Source organism: Hemicordylus capensis, chromosome 1, assembly GCF_027244095.1.
Source record: "Hemicordylus capensis ecotype Gifberg chromosome 1, rHemCap1.1.pri, whole genome shotgun sequence".
Lineage (NCBI taxonomy): Eukaryota > Metazoa > Chordata > Lepidosauria > Squamata > Cordylidae > Hemicordylus > Hemicordylus capensis.
Genome location: NC_069657.1, coordinates 181,949,455 through 181,968,406, shown reverse-complemented (window position 1 = coordinate 181,968,406; position 18,952 = coordinate 181,949,455). Strand labels below are relative to the sequence as shown.

The window sequence follows — 18,952 nt, the reverse complement described above, 5'->3', positions numbered from 1 at the left end:
TATAAGATTTTTACAAATATAATCCATATTTCCCAATCACTATGAAGAAAAATGGCAATAGTATTGAGTAGAGTTAGAGCTATAACTGGTGTGGCTCATGTGTATCTCTAAAGAGGAGGATCGAAAGATCAGCTCACAACTTAGATAGCACAAAACATATGAAATGAGTATATCTTATGTAAAACAAGCCAATCCCTCAAAAACCTAGTTTGATGCATTCATTGTACTGTGTCTTCATTCTTTATCTGTGAGGAATGATGTGGAGATTTCAATGGACTATTTTCTAGATCTGTACCCAGGGCTAGATTGACTTGCTGAGGCGCAATGTCAAGTTTTAAAAGCCCCATAGCATTCCAAAATGTGTTGGAAGTCTTGCCCTGGAGCTTTGCACCCCTGCTCACTGCGCTGCTCATGGTTACAGCATTTATCTGAAGAAGCATTTATCTGAATTTATCTGCCTGTAACCGTGATGGCGAGCATTAGTCTAAATAGGGCGCTGGTCTAATAAAATTTTGATATAACATACATTTATTTCTGCACAGATTTGTAAACTCAATATGATACATAATTGTGCAGCCATATAAATATAGATCTGAATCGTGATCCATTGCATTAATAAGGAATGGGTTCTGCGCCTGTGCAGGGACCTCACGGATAGATTGACTCCTTGTGCCACCTCCAACTGTCCTGCACGTGGTCTGTGCTTCCGTTATTCCAGGCAGTTGGGGCGTGTGTCTCTCAGTTTATTTTAGACCGCCGTTGCATCTAGACCTCAGATTTGTTTGCTCCTCGGAAAAATATTTACATACTTAAGAACTCTTGGTAAGACCTCGGAAAGTACACCGAAGACAATTTGGACTTTGACTACGGACTTGAAAAATGGACACGCCTACTGAACATCCCAAAACAATGAAGCAAAAAAACAGAACTTCCACTTGTCTCTTTTGGATACACGAGTTGGGAAATCTTTCTAAATGACTTGGAACAAGGAAGCTGCAATGGCATCTAAATTGGCAACAAAAACATTTAAACGCTGTGTTAACTGCCATGCAAAGCTTCCATCTACTGATACTCATGAAGCCTGCTTGCTGTGCCTGGGAGAACAACACAACCCAGCTAATTGCAAAATTTGCTGCTCCTTCTCAAAACAAATGCTCAAAAACCGAGTGTTGTGGCTGAGGGCGGCTTTATACGATGATGCACTTTGACCTCCGACACTGAGACCTTCAACTTCGAGATCAGTGTCAAGTCCACCAATATCAAAACCATTGGGGTCGGGTCCACTGATATCGAGGACGGTGTCAAGTGCAATATCTTATTCAGAGTCAGTAACTCTGGTGGTGGACTCTGCAGAAAAGCGGTCTGAAGCCACCAAAGAGCAGGAATTTAAGTGTCCAGTGACTGTAAAAAAGAAATGACATAGGCATAAGAGGGTGCTTCTTTCTTTGACGGATGAAGAAAGTGAGTCCTGGCCACCGAGGAAAAAGACTAAGAAGATTAATGTATGGAGTGCAACCCCATCGCCAACCGGCTTACAAGAGGAAGAAGAGCAGTGAGATTCCTCGGCAACTGTCATGCCATTGCGTTGGGTGCACTACTCACCATCTTTGGCTCCAGTGGCGGCTGCGCCAAAGTCGCCTTCGATGTTGAGATCGGCCTCGATGTCATCATCAGTATCGGTGTCGATGTCGGTCTTAAGGCTGGTGTCGGTGGATGCACTGAAGGCAGCACTACCCTTGGCATCGACAGCTTCGGAACGTTGCACAGCATTGGCATTGACCCCAGCACACACCCCCATTCAATCACTCGCAGCCACATTTCAGTGTACCTGCCAACCTGAGGATTATCTGGACTTCAGTGAAGGGGCAGCAGAGGAAGAAGTAGCGCTAGACCCTAAAACAAAGGGTCTTCTCTTATAGCTCTGCTGGAATCAAGTGAAAGCACGCCCTCTGGTTCAACCTTTCAGGGTTTCACCAGTCTCGACACCGAGCACATTACTGAGGCTGTACCTAAGATGCCCTCAGTGTCGCCGGCAAGATCACAGCTACCTGTGCCAACCCCTATTTGTCTAGTGTCAGCAGTGACAAGTCCAATTGGGCTTCTAGTTACCAAACCACTGACAGGCTGGGGCTGACAAGGCCATTGCCCATGTTTGCACGTCCTGGCACAGGCTATGCACCATACTCTATTCAAGGCGCATCTTCTAGTGGCGGGCTTGCCCAGGTCGCACACAGCTGTGGTTTCCGCCATAGCCCGTCAGTAGTTTATCCTGCTGACTATGCAGAATACAGGATATGGAAGGTGCAGGAGGAAGCGCAGCACCAGCAAATGGCGCCACAACCTCCACCACCTTTAAGGGAGCCTGTGAGGGTGGTGAGACTGCTGTGAGACTGCTACTGCGTCATGCCAAACTCAACCGGTACCAGCACCTTCAGGGGGCATACCCCCAAGAATGGCAACTGCCCTTCCTGTAACCTCCCCAACAGAACCATCAGAGGAAGGTGATGCTGACACCTCTTATGCATCAGACACTGAGGAGGAAAGCATCTCAGACCATGACCCTATTGAGCCAGACCTTCCAGCTGAGGTTGCGCCAAATACTTCTATCTCGCCTACAGAAGAATTAAAGGTGTATCATGCTCAAATCCATGAGATGGCAGAAGCCTTAGGCCTGAAAATAAAACTGCTTGAGTTGGATTTTAAAGATCCAGTCTACAATATGATGGCTAAGGCTAAACTTTCACACCCTGTGTCAATTCCCATGCTGCTAGCCGTTACTAAGAGAGCATAGTCAGCATGAGAAGTGCTGCTAATATCTACTGCTACATCAAGGAAGTTAGGTTTGCATAGGATACAGGAGGAGGAGAACACCTACCTCATGAAGCATACTGTGCCAAATTCTGTGGTTGTGGAATGCACTTCCTCAAGGGGAGGTCAATGCCACACAACACTTGCTGATAAAGAGGGCAGGAAGCTAGAAGTTTTGGGACATAAGGTGTATACCACGTCTAGTCTAGCTATAAAGATAGCCAACTATTCTGCATGTTTGGCGAGATATAGCCACCATCTGTGGGATGTCTTTTTTCAGGACTCACCATCAATGACTGCTGAAGAAATGGAGAGAAAATTCACTCAGACATATGAGAAGACAACTGTGGTTACCAGGCATCTGCTCAGTACATTCAAACACTTAGCGGAGACTGAGTCAAGGGCAATGACTACAGCAGTGACCTTGCGCTGCCATGCTTGGCTGTGCTCCACCAACCTGCAGCAAGTCATGAAAGAAAAAAATAGAGCACTTACCTTATGATGATAAGGGGTTATTTGCAGAAACAACAGATACTACAATGGAAACACTCAAAAAGCTGAAATTCACGGCAAAGTCTTTTATGGCATGAGCAAATACATCTGGCCAATCAGCACGTAATCGCAATTATGGCAGGCAGCAATACTGCCTGTCTTACAAGCAAGACCAGAGAGAATACAGGAAGCAATATAGGCCGTTCCAATGGAACAAGCCCTATGAACAAAAGCCAAAAGGCCAGAAACAGGGCAGAGACCAGGCCAAGCAGTCTCTTTGAAGGTCCTGTCCATCCACCGCAACACAATGCTCTACAAGCTACACCGCCTGAGGCTCCCAGCATCAGCCTTGTGATTGCCAATGTATCCATCAAATTGGTGTGGCACAACATAACATCGGACCAGTGGGTACTGAAGATTATAAGGTCTGGTTATGCAATAGAATTCAAAGCTTTACCTCCCTTTCAGGGGGTGAAATATACCAGACCAACCCTGCTGCTACGAGAGGAAGTACAGGTGTTGCTAGGGAAACAAGCAATTGTGCAAGTGCAGTGGATGGACAGAATGAAGGGATTCTACTCCCAATATTTTCAAATCCCCAAGAAGGACAGGGGGATTTGGGCAATAATGGGCCGAAGAGAACTGAATCAGTTCTTGGATACACAAAAGTTCAGAATGATTACCCTACAAGGAGTCTTGCATCTTCTTGCCAAGGAAAAGTGGGCAGTCACCCTAGACTTAAAGGACGTGTATTTCCATGTGGGGATACGTGAAAAGCACTGCAAGTACCTACGGTTTACGGTGGGCAATACAGCATACCAATATGTGGTTTTGCCGTTCAGCCTATCTACGATGCCACGTCTGTTTACAAAGGTCATGGCTGTAGTGGTGGCATACTTAAGAACAGAGGGTGTGGTAATTTACCTATATTTGGATGACTGGCTCATAGTCAACAGCAAACAAGAAAGGTTACTTTCGCAGATCCCGTTCGTCTTATTTCTCCTCAAAGACTTGGGCATCAATGTGAATTGGAAAAAGTCAAACTTGGTGCCACAAAAGCAAATAAGCTACATAGGTGCGGAACTGGACATGCAAATGAAGAGAGTTTACTTGCCAGAGTCCAGGTTCCAACAAATCAGGGATCTGATACTCCTATTCAACAAAAAACCACAACAATCAGTGGAAACCATACATAGACTCCTGGGCTTGATGGCTTCTTGCAATTCAACAGTATGCAATACCAGGCTACATATGAGGGGTCTACAGATGTGGTTTTTGTGGGATTTCCGCCTGAACCAAGACAGACAGCAGATGCTTCTCAATTTGTCAGACTGTGATGATTACACTAAAGTGGTAGACAGTGAATGTTCATCTGCGCACTGGAATGCCATTCCAACCCAGGGCACCCACATATTGGGTTACTACAGATGCGTCCCTCTGGGGCTGGGGAGCTCATTGTGGGCATCATCAAGTGCAGGGTCAATGGACGCAAGTCCAAAAGAAGAGACATATAAACTACCTCAAGTTTCTTGCATTGTTTATGGCGCTGAAGGGCTTCAAACCACAATTGAAGGGTTCAGCAGTGCAGATACATTTGGACAATACAACTGCTATAGCTTTCTTGAACAAGCAGGGAGGGACAGTGTCCCGTTCCCTTTGCCAGCCAAGTCAGCAGATATGGAACTGGTGTCTGACTTACAACATCACCCCATCAGCTCTACACATCAAGGTGGAGGACAATGTACAAGCAGATGAGCTCAGTTGAACGTTACTGAAAAATCAGAATCACGAGTGGGAACTGAACGAAACCTATCTACAGATGGTATTCGCCAAGTGGGGTTGCCCAACAATAGATTTGTTTGCGATTGCTGTGAACAAAAAATGTCCAAAATACTGTTCGCTTGCAGGGCATGGCAAGAATTTTCTGGGCGATGCATTCCAGAATCAGTGTATTTTAGGTCACTTCTATCTATTCCCACCTCAACTACTGATAGCTGGATGTGGTCCATTGTACCCATAAGAAGTGGTTCTGCGCCTGCGCAGGGACCTCGCGGGCTGATTGATTAGCTCCTCTTAGCGCCCCCACCGCCTGCACGTGCTGCATCTTGACCATTAAGATCAATGGTTGGGGGCGCCTCTCTTCAGTTTCTCTTTGACCGCCAAAGCGATCAGACCTCATAGCTGTTGCTCCTTAGTTTGGGAAACTATTTGCTATTGATTTGTGGACTGGACTGGTTTACGACTTTTCTAAACGGACTACTTGGTTGACTATTACTGTGTTTATTGGCTTGACTACGGAATGGAACTTGGCATTGTTTTACTCTCACGGACGTGTTTGAAGAAAGATTGTTTGCCTTCTCGTTGTGACGCAGAACGGACTACGGACTTGCTCTTTTAACGCTAAATGGAATTGACTAAAATGGAGGTTAAAAAGACCTTCAAAAGGTGCAGTAAGAGCCAAGCCAAGTTACCGTCGACAGATCATCACGACGCACATTTGCTGTGCCTAGGGGAAGAACATAATACGGCTGCCTGCAAAGTTTGCTGTTCTTTTTCGAAGCAAACACAGCAAAATAGGGCGCTACGCCTCCGGACGGCTCTGTATGATGAGGCGCTACGCCTGCCAACGCCCCGGCCGGGAGCTTCCCCAGACTCCCCTTCGATATCGAACGTTCAATCTCCGTCGACATCGAGCTCTCCGAGGCCGGGTACAAGCGGAACTGCACAGGCAGTCTAAAACCGCTTTACTGATGCCTGCAGAGCCTTCGGTTTTCAAGAAGCCGAAGGAGGTTTCGAAGAAACGGAAGCACAGAGACCGAGATTGTCGAAAGGAGGATAGGGTTGGTGGCGCTGCATGCAAGCCGAGTGTGCATCAAACCCCATCCCTGGTGTCGGCACAAGCTTTTGAGGGAGACTCGGATGAGTCAGGAGCGGCATCGGCATCGGCTCCACCCTCGACATTGGCTCTCACCTCGACGTTGATGGAGCCACCGCCTTCGATGTCGACCCAACAAGCTTCAGCATCGACAGCACTGGAGATCCAGGCGCCCCTCTCCGCTTCGACATCGAGAATGGACTCAGCGCCGATATCGACAGCGCCGTATGCCCCGCCGTCGATGCCGACAGTGCCGGAGCGGATCTTTAGTGGACCCTCGACGTCGACACCGATGCCACCGATGATGACGCACCCTGTGAGGAAGATCCCGCGCATGCTGTCTCCAGCTCAAACTCCCCTCCAGTCCCCTTCGACACCGGGGTTGATGGGACAAGATGGAGCACTGCGTGAACTGCTGGACTCTACTACGAGCACACCTTCGGGAGCTATGTTTCGGGGCTTCCTGAGTGCTGGCTTGGATGATGACCAGGAGGAAGGGGAGCCCGTGCGGGTGCCAAAGACTCCGTCCTGCTCTCCTTTTCGAGTCCAGGGAGTGGGGATGCCTGTGCCTACTGTACCGTTTGCACAGCCAGCTGTGAGTTCCCCAATGGAGCCCCAAGGAATTTCTGCGATGCAGCCTACTCATAGCTGCGGGTTCCGCCACAACTTACCTGCAGATTATGCGGACTTTTTGCGTTGGAGAGCCCAACAGGAGCAGTGCTTGTTGTCTGCATGCCAGGGGCCGGTTCTGTCGCAGCCAGCGCCGATTGTTCAAGCGCATCCACGGCAGGTTATTCAAGCTATTCCGCCGGCCCCTGTAGTGCAACTGCCGCCTGTTCACCATGATGTTATACATGTGCAGCCTGCTGCTTTACCGCAGCTGCCGGCAGTGCAGCTAGTGCCCGCCCTGACAGGGTTGGTTGCAGAGAAGCCAAGTGGTAAGAGGAAGAAGTCTACTCCTCCACCCTCTCCCCGATCTTCTTCCCCTGAATCTGGCGCTGAGGATGACTTGGGAGTGAGCTCGGAGTCGGATGATGTCAGTCGCCGGTCTGACCCCCCATCAGATGTGCCGCCTAGGCTCTCTCGGTCGCCCACGGAGGAGTTGAAAGCTTATCACGCTTTGATAAGAGACATAGCTGAGGCATTGGGGATGGAGCTTAAGTCTCCACCAACAGACGAGATTGACCCTGTGTACAACATGATAGTGAAATCCAAGACCTCTCACCCAGTGGCGCTCAAGATGATTCCAGCAATCACTAAAGCTGCTAAAGCCGCGTGGGAGAGTATTAATGTTGCTGCTCCAACTTCAAAGCGTTTGAAGAATTTATACAGGATTACTGAAGAAGAAAATGCTTACTTCCTGCGCCATCCGGTGCCCAATTCGTTGGTGGTGGACTGCGCCTCTACATCCAAGGGTGGTCGCCGCCATTCTACACCTGCGGATAAGGAGGGGAGGAAGATAGATGTCATGGGTAGGAAGGTTTATAGTACTTCCTGCTTAGCGATAAGGATTGCCAACTATGCAGCCTGCATGGCATGATACAACCACCTGCTGTGGGATGCCTTGTTGCAAGACTCCACGTCCATAAAGAAACGCCACAGGAGTTTCAATGGAAATTCAACGAAACTTATGAGAGAACCACGGCAGTGACTAGGCAGCAATTGAGTGCCTTTAAGCATCTGGCTGAAACTGAGTCTCGGACTATGGTAGCGGCTGTAAGCATGAGCAGACATGCTTGGCTTCGTTCAGCCACGCTCCAACCAGATATGAAGGACAGAGTGGAGACTCTGTCGTTTGATGGAAAAGGACTATTTCATGAGGATACTGACACGTGGATGGAATCATTAAAAAAAATCCAAGTTTACGGCTCGTACCTTTATGACGTCCTCTGGAGGGGCAAGTGCCACATCTAGGAATCGTTCTTATCCGCGCCAAAAGGCTTATAAGTATCAGGAAAGAAAGGATTACAGGAAACAATATCGTCCCTACCAGCGTAATAGAGCCTTTAACCAGAAACCGAAGGGCAAAGCAGCAAGTCACCAAGGCAAGGAGTCTGCTAAGCAAGGCTTTTGATGGGACTGTTCGCTCACTGCGCGTTCTTGTGACGCCCTACAACCAACTTGTTGGTCCAATTCCACCGCCACCAACCGACCTATCCAGGACCCCCACCATCGGTCCTGTAGTTGCCAGAAATGCCATTAAGCTGGCGAGCCGTGTGCAAGCATGGCACAATATAACATCAGATCGGTGGGTCTTGCGTATAGTGTAGACAGGTTATGCGTTGGAATTCGAGACCAGGCCTCCGTTTTCAGGGCTGACATTTACACTGGCCATGGAAATTCTTCAAGCAGAGGTCGAAGTGTTGTTGGAGAAGCAAGCAATAACACCTGTGCAGTGGGCGAACAGATTGTCGGGTTTTTATTCCCACTATTTCCAGATCCTGAAGAAGGATGGAGGGATCCGGGCAATAATGGACTTTGAGGGGTCTCAACTTTTTCATAGTTGCGAAAAAATTAAGAATGGTTACCCTTCAGGCTATCCTTCCCCTGTTGGTTCACAGGGCGTGGGCAGCGACACTAGATTTGAAGGATGCCTACTTCCATATCGGCATCCAGGAAAGTTACCGGAAGTACCTCAGGTTTACAGTGGGCAATCGAGTATTCCAATACGCGGTGCTCCCGTTTGGTCTGTCTACAGCACCCCGCGTGTTTACGAAGGTGATGGCAGTAGTGGTGGCCCACCTAAAGGCCTCAGGGAATAGTGGTATATCCGTATCTGGATGATTGGCTTTTGATCAATCGGGACAAAGAACTCTTAAAGGGGCAGATTCAGCAGGTGGTAGACCTGTTGGAGGACTTAGGAATCAGCATCAATTGGAAGAAGTCGCATCTCGAACCAATGACTCGAGTAAGCTTCATTGGAGCAGTGCTAGACTTGAGCCTGCAAAGAGTTTTTCTGCCTGTGGAGCGCATCTGCCAGATACAGAGGCTTGTCCAGCAATTTATACAGACCCAGCTGCAACCAGCTGTACGGATTCAACGGCTGCTGGGACTGATGGCATCATGTACAACAACGGTGCACTATACACGTTTGCACATGCGCACACTTCAGCTGTGGTATCTCCACAATTTTTGCCCCAACGTGGACAATCAGAATATGGCCTTGTCTATGTCACCGGTGGTGATAGAGAGCTTATGCTGGTGGCTGGAAGGGCGCAACCTGGTTCAGGGGATGGATTTCGCAATACCAGTCCCAACAGGCTGGGTAACTACGGACGCGTCCCTGACACGGTGGGGGGCGCACTGTGTAGACCACTGCATCCAGGGGGCGTGGACACAGCCGCAAACTCTACAGCACATCAACTACTTGGAGCTGATGGCGGTGTTCCTAGCCCTCAAGGCGTTCCGGCCCTTGGTGGCTGGGAAGACAGTACAGCTTCAGCTGGACAACACGACAGCCATCGCTTACCTCAATCACCAAGGGGGAACAGTCTCCTCAACGTTGTGTCTATTAGCCCAAAAGATGTGGAATTGGTGCATTCGGCACTCAGTCTACCTGCTGGTGATTCACATACGAGAGGTGGACAGTTGCTTGGCCGACAGCCTGAGCAGAATCACAGACTATGGGCAAAGGCACGAATGGGAGATACAGGCTGTGTACCTTAGACAAGTGTTCAGAGACTGGGGGGTCCCCTCGAAAGACTTATTTGCGACTCGTGCCAACAAAAAGTGTGTCAACTATTGCTCACGTGCGGGCATGGGCCAGGGCTCCCTAGGGGATGCTTTTCAACACACCTGGACGGTGGGTCTGTTGTACCTGTTTCCGCCGCTACCCCTGTTGGGTCGCACAGTAGCACGAGTGATGAGGGACAGGTCAACTTGCATTCTTCTGACCCCGTGGTTAGCTCCGTTGTTGCAGTTGTCGGAGGGCAGATTCCGCAGACTCCCGCAACGAGCGGACCTGTTGCAAAGGGAGCAAGGAAGAGTGTTACATCCAGAGGTCCAGGCACTGAAGATGACTGCCTGGAGGATAGGGTTTTAAAGGATATTCTGCTAAATAGTAGACGTGAATCGACTAGGCATAACTACGCTTGTAAATGGAAGCGCTATCTGACCTACATGAGAACGAAGGGGATCAAGCCTCTACGCGCTTCCCCAAAAGAAGTGTTAATGTACCTCACTTCGCTGAAGCTAAAGGGTTTGGCCAACGGCTCTATTAAACTGCATCTGGCGGCCATCTCAGCAAAGCACACAGGTTGGGATGGCTCCTCTGTATTTTCTCACCCGGAGTGCAAGTGCTTCTTAAAGGGCTTAAACAATTTGTACCCGCCTGTTCGTCGCCCTATGGAGCAATGGAGTTTGTCTTTGGTGTTGTCGGCTCTTACAGAGCCTCCATTCGAACTTTTGACAACTATACCCATCAAGCTTCTGACTTTAAAGACTGCTTTCCTGATAGCGATTACAACAGCGAGGCGCGTAAGCAAATTAACAGCTCTGCGTATGGATAAGCCTTATATGCAGTTCTATCCCCACAAGGTCGTCATGCAGCTTGACCCGCGTTTCCACACGAAGGTAGTGTCGGAGTTTCATTTGAACCAGGAAGTAATCCTGCCTACCTTTTTTCAGAATGCAGAAACGGAGTTAGAAAAGGCTCTACACTCATTGGATGGGAGAAGGGCGCTTCTATATTACCTGGATCGGACTCATGCATTTCGGAAGAGTAGGAAACACTTCATCTCGTATAAGGGACAGATATCTCGGCAGCGCTTAGCTCATTGGCTTGTGGAGCTTATCTTTCACGCTTATAAATGCCAGAAGGTTGTGCCGCCCAAGGCTGTGCGAGCCCATTCTACGAGAGCTTATGCAATGTCAGCAGCCCATCTGTCGGGCATCAGGATGTCGGATATCTGCATGACGGCCACGTGGTCTTCCCAACTACCATTCGTCAAACACTATGCTATAGATTTGAGAATGGCACGGTAGGCTAATTTTGGGAGATCTGTTCTAAAGAGGGTATTAGCTTAGGCCTTGGGTCTTCTGCACCCACCTCCTTAAAGGGGGAAGCTTGCTAATCACCCACTTCTTATGGGTACAATGGACCACATCCAGATAAACAGGTTGCTTACCTGTAACTAAGGATCTGGATGGGGTCCATTGTAGCCATAAGTCCCTCCCGGACCATCCCCGCTGCAGAGTCAGTAGGTGGACATTGGATCTATTCATCTTGTGGATCGTCCATATGGGCGGTCTGCGAGAAACTGAAGAGAGGCGCCCCCAACCGTCGATCTTAACGGTCAAGATGCAGCACGTGCAGGCAGTGAGGGCGCTAAGAGGAGCTAATCAATCAGCCCGCGAGGTCCCTGCGCAGGCGCAGAACCCACTTCTTATGGCTATAATGGACCCCATCCAGATCATTAGTTACAGGTAAGCAACCTGTTTATTTTAGGTCACTTCTATCTATTCCCACCTCAACTACTGAGAGCGTGAGTGCTTTCACAGATGCTCAGGGATGCCACAAGGAGAATCCTGGTGACACCGTGGTGGCCCAGACAGCCATGGTTTGCGCCCTTACTGGAACTCTCTGGGGGGTGATGCCACAGGTTTCAGACTCAAAAAGACTTGCTAACTCAAAGTTGAGGAATGATCCACCCACAAATCGAAACGCTAAAGCTGACAGCTTGGTGAATAGCTTATTAGACAGAATTCTACTTAATAGTAGAAGATACTCTACAAGGCATAATTATAACAACAAGTGGAGGAGATTCAAGAATTATGCAAAACAGAGTTTCTTCCCAAGGAAGGCTACAGTCAGGCAACTCCTCTTTTACATGACAATGCTTAAGATGGCAGGCTTAGCGAACGAACGCATATCTCAAGGTGCACTTAGTGGCAATATCTTCAGTACATAAGGGCTGGGATGGTACCACGGTTTTTTCCCACCCCAAAAGCAAGAAATTCTTAAAGGGGTTAAACAACTTGTACCCACGAATAAGAAAACCTCTGCAGCAATGGGACTTGACACTGGTGCTAAACGCTCTTATGGAGCAGCCATACGAACTGCTTGCCAAGGCCACATTGAAATTCAAAACATTGAAATGGCATTCTTAATAGCAATTATGATAGCACGGACAGTTAGTGAGCTGGCGGCTCTTCATGCCGATCGACCATACACCCAGATCTATCCAAACAAAATCCTGATGCGCCTAAACCCACGCTTCAGACCAAAGATAATAACAGACTTCCATATAAATGAGGATATAGTACTTCCGGCCTTTTTCTAGAATCACATTTAGAGAAGTGCATGCATATCTTGGATGTACGCCGGGCTCTTTGTACTATTTAGAAGCAACAAGGCATATACGGAAAGCAAGGAAACTATGTGTGCTCTTTAAGGGAAGGTCCATGGGCAAGCCAGTCTCAAGGCAGCGCCTGTCCCAATGGATTACTCAAGCTATTAAGTTGGCATATGAGTCACAGGGAAAAAGCCTCCAAGTACGATTAAGGCCTGTTCTGCATATGCGTCCTCAGCAGCCAATCTTGTGGGGGTGTCTATGCCAGCAATCTGCAAAGCAGCGACATGGTCTATACTCCAGCCTTTTATAAAACATTATGCGCTAGACTTGTGACAGGCAAGAGAGACAGAGTTTGGCCGGAGTATCCTTAAACGAGTCCTGCGATGATGACCCACCCCCAAGGGGGCAGCTGGTTAGTCACCCATTCCTTATGAATGCAACGGATCACAATCCAGATAAACAGGTTACTCACCTGTAACAAATGATCTGGAGGTGATCCGTTGTATTCATAAATTCCGCCTGGGCCTCCCCGCAATGGTCACAGCAGGACATAAGAGAGTAGATCATCAGGACATAAAATCACATTGGTGGTCTGCCAGGAGCAAACAAATCTGAGGTCTAGACGCAACAGCTGTCTAAAAGAAACTGAGAGACACACGCCCCAACTGCCTGGAATAATGGAAGCACAGATCACATGCAGGACAGTTGGAGGCAGCATGAGGAGCTAGTCAATCTATCTGCGAGGTCCCTGCACAGGCGCAGAACCCATTCCTTATGAATACTATGGATCACCTCCAGATCATTTGTTACAGGTGAGCAACCGGGCTTTTTTGTCTTGTCCGAATGTCTGTTTTAGAGTCTTTTTCCTGTTCTCCGTTATTTTTCAACCAACTATGTAAACATTGAAATGGTTTGGTATTCAGAGGCCCTTCAAAATGTAAGGCCCTAAGTTGTAACTTAGCCTGTGTCTAAATCTGGCCCTGCCTGTACCTTGTAGTCAGTGACAGACTGATAAAATTTGCTGCAGCAAGTGCCTTGTATATAATCAACTATTGAAGTACATTTGATTCTTGTACTTCCATGTTTACAGATGTAGAGGCTGAGATTGGTCACTAAGGCCCCAGTATCAGCACAGGGGGAGACCGCTTCCCTTATTTTGGGAATGACCCCACTAGCTTCACAAAAGGAATAAGAACAGCAGTCATTGTTATTGCTACTCTGGCCCTATGTGGTAGAGATAGGGTTGCTAGATCCAAGCTCTCCAAATCTGGTCACCCTAATTTGCATATTATGCACACTAGCTTGTGAATAATTTGCATATTATGAACATTATGTGAATTAACTGATGCACTGTCCAGTTGACTTGTATTTCTTCTGTATATCTACCAACAATAGTCAGGGAGGATCTCTTTACCTAATCATTTACCTGAGCATTACACCCAGACTTTATATCCCAGCAGTTTCTAATAGACAAGTTCAGTTTTTAACTTTGTCTAATTAGCTGTGTGCAATACTGTCATGGATTCCTCATCAACTGCAGACTACCACCCCACTCCATTTCCAGTACCTGAATATGCTACCTATTGATGAATAAAATATGCTGTTTATTGGTTTAAATATGCTAATTTAAATATGCTATTTATTAGTGAAGGTGAAGATACCAGATAAGATGGGTGAAGATACAAAATCAAAGCTCATGCAGAGGAGTAGTGCAGAGTGCATTTTCATCATCACTAAATTCTACAATTGACCATACAAAACTGGCACATGGGATTAAGGCTTTCATACTTGAGTCTTGTCATGGTCACCATTTACATTTTGGGATAAGTACATAAAATGCAGGAGAGCCACCTAATGACACAGCAGGGAAGTAACTTGCCTAGCGAGCAAGAGGTTGCTGATTTGCATCCCTGCTGGTATGTTTCCCAGACTATGAGAAACACCTATATTGGGCAGCAGCGATATAGGAAGATGCTGAAATATCTCATACTGTGAGGGAGATGGCAATGGTAAACCCCTCCTGTATTCTAACAAAGAAAACCACATGGCTCTGTGGTCGTCAGGAGTCGACACCGACTCGGTTGTACAACAAAATAAAATATAACCCCACAATGACTCCTTTGAGTTCGAATATTAGTAGAGGCTGGAAAAGAGCAGGAAACAGAGAGAATTCTTGGTGGCTTAAAGCAAAATTTAAAAATGCACAAAAACAAAATATCTAGAAAATAGATGAAGAATACACTAAGTTTGAGATATTAATAGCAGTAATAGGAAAAAAATACACTGAGCATTTCAGTTAAGACTACAGTCCTATACACATTTACTTGAGAGAAAGACTGATTGAAACCAATGGTTACTTACTTGTAAGTAGGCATTCATAGAATGGATTGCACTATGAAGCCAAAAATCTTAAACATTACAATTAAAAGGGAGACCGTGGTTTACATCAAAATCAAGCTATCCTCTCAATTGCCCTATAGAGATCCCCTGCCGACAAAAAACAAAGGCAAGATTCCTCAGGGGTTAACTTATTGTGAACCTTTCCCAGCCAGCCTCCTGTGCTTCATCTGTCTTTCTCTAAATCCAGTAGTTGAACAGAATAGTGACTGCATGTTTTGCTCCTGAAGTATGCTTCCGCAAGGGATAGAGCTTAGCTTAAAAAAAAAAAACTCAATGAAAGCTGGGAATCTGGGCAAGATATTGGGCTAACTGGCTGCCGGGAAACATACTTAAAATCTGGTAAATACCTGGAAAGCCGGGGGAGATGGCAACCTTAGGCATAGAATACCACATCATATGTTTTGGGATGTAGGGGGATTTTACTGGTTCTAAGAAATACCGGGGGTTCCATGGTGACATAGCCTGAGAACTACAGAGATGCTCTAGAACTCTAAATGACACCACAGTACCATAACAGGCTAAGAGCTGCAGACTTAAAGAAGACTGCATAACCATCATATCAAGACAGCAAGAGCAGCTCTAAACCTCTGAAATAAGAAGCAGCTGTCTATGGACATGCTTTCTGCTTGGTTGAGTTTCTGGTTTTCCAGATGTCATCACACAATTGAATGAATTAACATGGGCATTCTGAGATGTGACAAATATTTTGAGCATTAGATAGGATAACTTGAAAAGCTGAAAAACATGTGTTAAATTTACTAAAATACTATGAGTGGGTGTTAATGGTGTCTTTCCTCTTCTCTTTAGCTGAAATACAAAGAAACCTTCAACCTTGAGAAAGGTCACTACATTGGTTCTGACGACACTCCGGCCCTGAGCCATTCTAGAGACATGGCTAAGCTCTATAGTGATGTAAGTTTCCGGTCACCATCTTGTTTTCTTGCTAATATGTAATAATGAAAATTCAGGATTGCTTGGTGTTTCTGGGTACAAGACCATCTTTTTGTCAGATTTTTTTTTAAACTCATGTATTCATTGGAATTTTGCTTCCTCCCCTACCTTGAAATGTGACTACAGATTGCCTCCTGCCCCCAGTTTGGATCATAAGCTGCTTTCTTAAAATGAGAGGCTGCTTATTATTCAAATATTCAGTTTTATGATGCATGAAAGGCATTGTATGAAAGTATTTATACTGTAAGCACAGAAAAATCATTAGTATAACTCAGAAGTCTTTTTTTTTAAAAAAATATTGCTTGAAAAAGCTATGCCCCTGAAAATGAATATCTTACCAAATGAATATCTTAACAATGTCTGCAAATGACTATCTTTAGGAGGGATCATAAACACATGTTAAAATATCAGTTTTCCTGAGGTAAGATCTAGATTTTGATCCCCGGATTATACACTCTTCAAAGCAGTTAAGCAGCGATATATCTGCATATGAGACTTGGATTTAGATCCATATATGCTGTTCTTTTTTGTTTATGGGCCACCTACAAATTCAGATTGAAAAAACACCTTTCTGCATGAGAAATATCACTAAAAGTGATCTTGTGCACCGTTAGTTACCTATTAATACGAATACAAGGACTGAACTCTTGTTTAATGGAATGTAAGTCCACAATGGAATCAGTGGTATTTTATTTATAACCTGATGCCCTAATCTTAAAAGCACAATCATTACGTTGTGCACACAACCTTGCTGGGGAGGGTGGGCGGGCTGCGGGGAAGGCTGGAGCTCACCGGCCTTCCCTGACAGACGAGCAGCTACCATCCTCCCTTGTGTCACACTGCATGCCCACATGTGCAGTGGTGTGGCAGAAGGGGATGCTGGGAGTGGGAGAACTTCGTCCCCTCCCGTCCCCAGGTGCCCCGGGGTACGAGAGTGTCAGCTGCTCTCATTAGAGCAACCATCATGCTCAGTGGAGCCACTCCTCCACCCCCACCCACTGTCAGAATGGTGGCGGGCCAAGGGGGAGCTATTTAACCCAGCAACTGTCACCATAGATTTGCTTAACCTCGGCTAAATACTGGGTTAAAAACTTGGGTTTGGTGTGGGGGCAACGCCAGGCTTGGGCTTGATCCCAGTGCTTCACACGCGCAGCCTAGCCCAGGCTGGGCTGCCCTAGCATGGGTTAGGCTGCGCGTGTGAATACCATTATTATTGTTTTATTTATTTATTGCAGACACTTTTAGTTTGCATTCTTTGCCACAAACCACACCCAAAGCCTAAAGAAATAAAAACAAGGAAACAATCACCAGAGCTTGCGCCATGTTTCAGGGGACCCTCAGCAAACTGCCCTCCACAAGTCCCTTCCCACCTGAGGGGAACTTTTAGTCATTCTACCAGCACCACATAGAGGTGTTGGGCACAGAGTTGGTCACAGAGATCAGCAGTGAACCCAGCAGCATAGTTAGGGGAGAAGGGGCCCGTGTTCGCCCCTCTCCCCGGTGGCCCTTGGAGTAAGGAAAATAATGAAGAAAATAGGGAGGGGTGGAGCTGGGGGACCCGGGTTCTTTTAACCCATCTACTCAACTATAGCTACACTCCTGAGTGGACCTTTCTGAGGTACCTTGGCCTTTGTTGGCTGCCCCCAACAATGCCAACTCCTGAAGCTGGCCCTGATAATCACCTTAAAAACATAAAGAAACCATCCTTTGGTGGAAGAAGTCATCCACTGTAATAAAAATATTAGGAACACCAAACAATCTAAAGCTTAATTCTAACCTCTAGAGAGCTCTATTGGATATAGTCATGTTCTAGGGGACTTCGGTTCAAATCCCTGGGGTGAAAACTGCTCAGCCAAGAAGCTCACAGAAGAAGTATCTTGGGCAAGTCCCCATCTTGTCCCAGCCTCATTGACATCAGAAAGTTGTGAGGTTAAATGAAATGAAAACTGTACAGAACTTTGTCATGCTAAAATGTGCTTAGAGGATGTTGACCAAGTAATACATCAGGATACAGAAATAGAAGTATCTTGTTTTAGGTTTTTTGTTTTGGCAATGAATTAAAAATTGCTGGGACATTTACAAACCATGTGCACATTTTGCCATTGCCTAGATAATTTACAAGGACTCGTGGGAAGCAGGCAAGGCCATCGGATACACTCTGCCTCCAGACTACATCCCTATCGTTGGTGCCAAACATGCTGACTATATTAACAGTCTGGTTAGTGTGAACTTCCTTTACATTATCACCAGTTTGCTTCTGTCTGTTGGACTATTGATTATCTCATCTAATATGGTCTCATGTTTGTGGTTTTACAGCTTAAATATAAAGACGCATATGAAAAGCAGAAAGGCCATTATCTGGCAGGAACTCAAATAAATGACTTCCCAAGTGTTGTCCATTCTCTTGCTTTCCAAAAAATAAGGAGCGCGGTAAGCAGATTTTAAAAATTTCCTTTTGTTGGATGGTTTCTTCATAATCATTATAGCTGTATAATGTGACAAATAGATATTTGGTAATATTTTCCACCTTAATATTCTGATTTCTAGTTGGCCTATAGGAAGAACTATGAGGACAATAAAGCCCACATTCATATCCCAAGTGACATGATAAATCACGTATTGGCTAAGAAATGCCAATATATCCTCAGCGATCTTGAATACCGGACCTATCTGCACCAGTGGAACTGTTCGCCTGAAGAGCATGATGTTGTTATGGCTAAAAGAGCCCAGGAAATTCTTAGTGACGTATGTAACCATTTATGTCTTTGATCATTGGGAACAATGCCATAATGTTCAAAAAGCAGGAAGAGGTTGTAAGAATTGTCCACTCTTTTGCTTTACCCTCTGGGGTAGCATCCTGACTCCAATGTGTGTGCTCTGAACCATGACATCTCCAATTTCATCTTGCTGCATTGACAACTTCACTAGATAGCCTTTGGCAAGACTGTCTGTCTCACCCCTCTACATGCAATCTTACATGTTACAGAGAATAGGTCTACCAATGGCTATTAGAAGCAATATGCCGTACCAGTAGCTGGGGGCCAATGGTAGAATAGTTATTAACTTTGTGCTCTGCTTGTGAGCTTTTTGGAGGCATCTTGATGTCCACTTTGGGAAAGAAGATACTGGATTA

General features: G+C 46.3%; 1 protein-coding gene across 38 annotated transcripts in view; it reads left to right on the top strand.

Moving 5' to 3' along the window:
• NEB (nebulin) overlaps positions 1–18,952 on the top strand; it is a 268,629-nt gene that overhangs the window by 150,582 nt on the left and 99,095 nt on the right. For all 38 annotated transcript variants that reach the window (XM_053258532.1, XM_053258395.1, XM_053258346.1 and 35 more), the window contains 4 exons: positions 15,676–15,780; positions 17,930–18,037; positions 18,136–18,249; positions 18,367–18,564. In XM_053258532.1, coding sequence (XP_053114507.1) covers positions 15,676–15,780; positions 17,930–18,037; positions 18,136–18,249; positions 18,367–18,564 — 525 coding nt within the window. The remainder of the gene's footprint in view (positions 1–15,675; positions 15,781–17,929; positions 18,038–18,135; positions 18,250–18,366; positions 18,565–18,952) is intronic.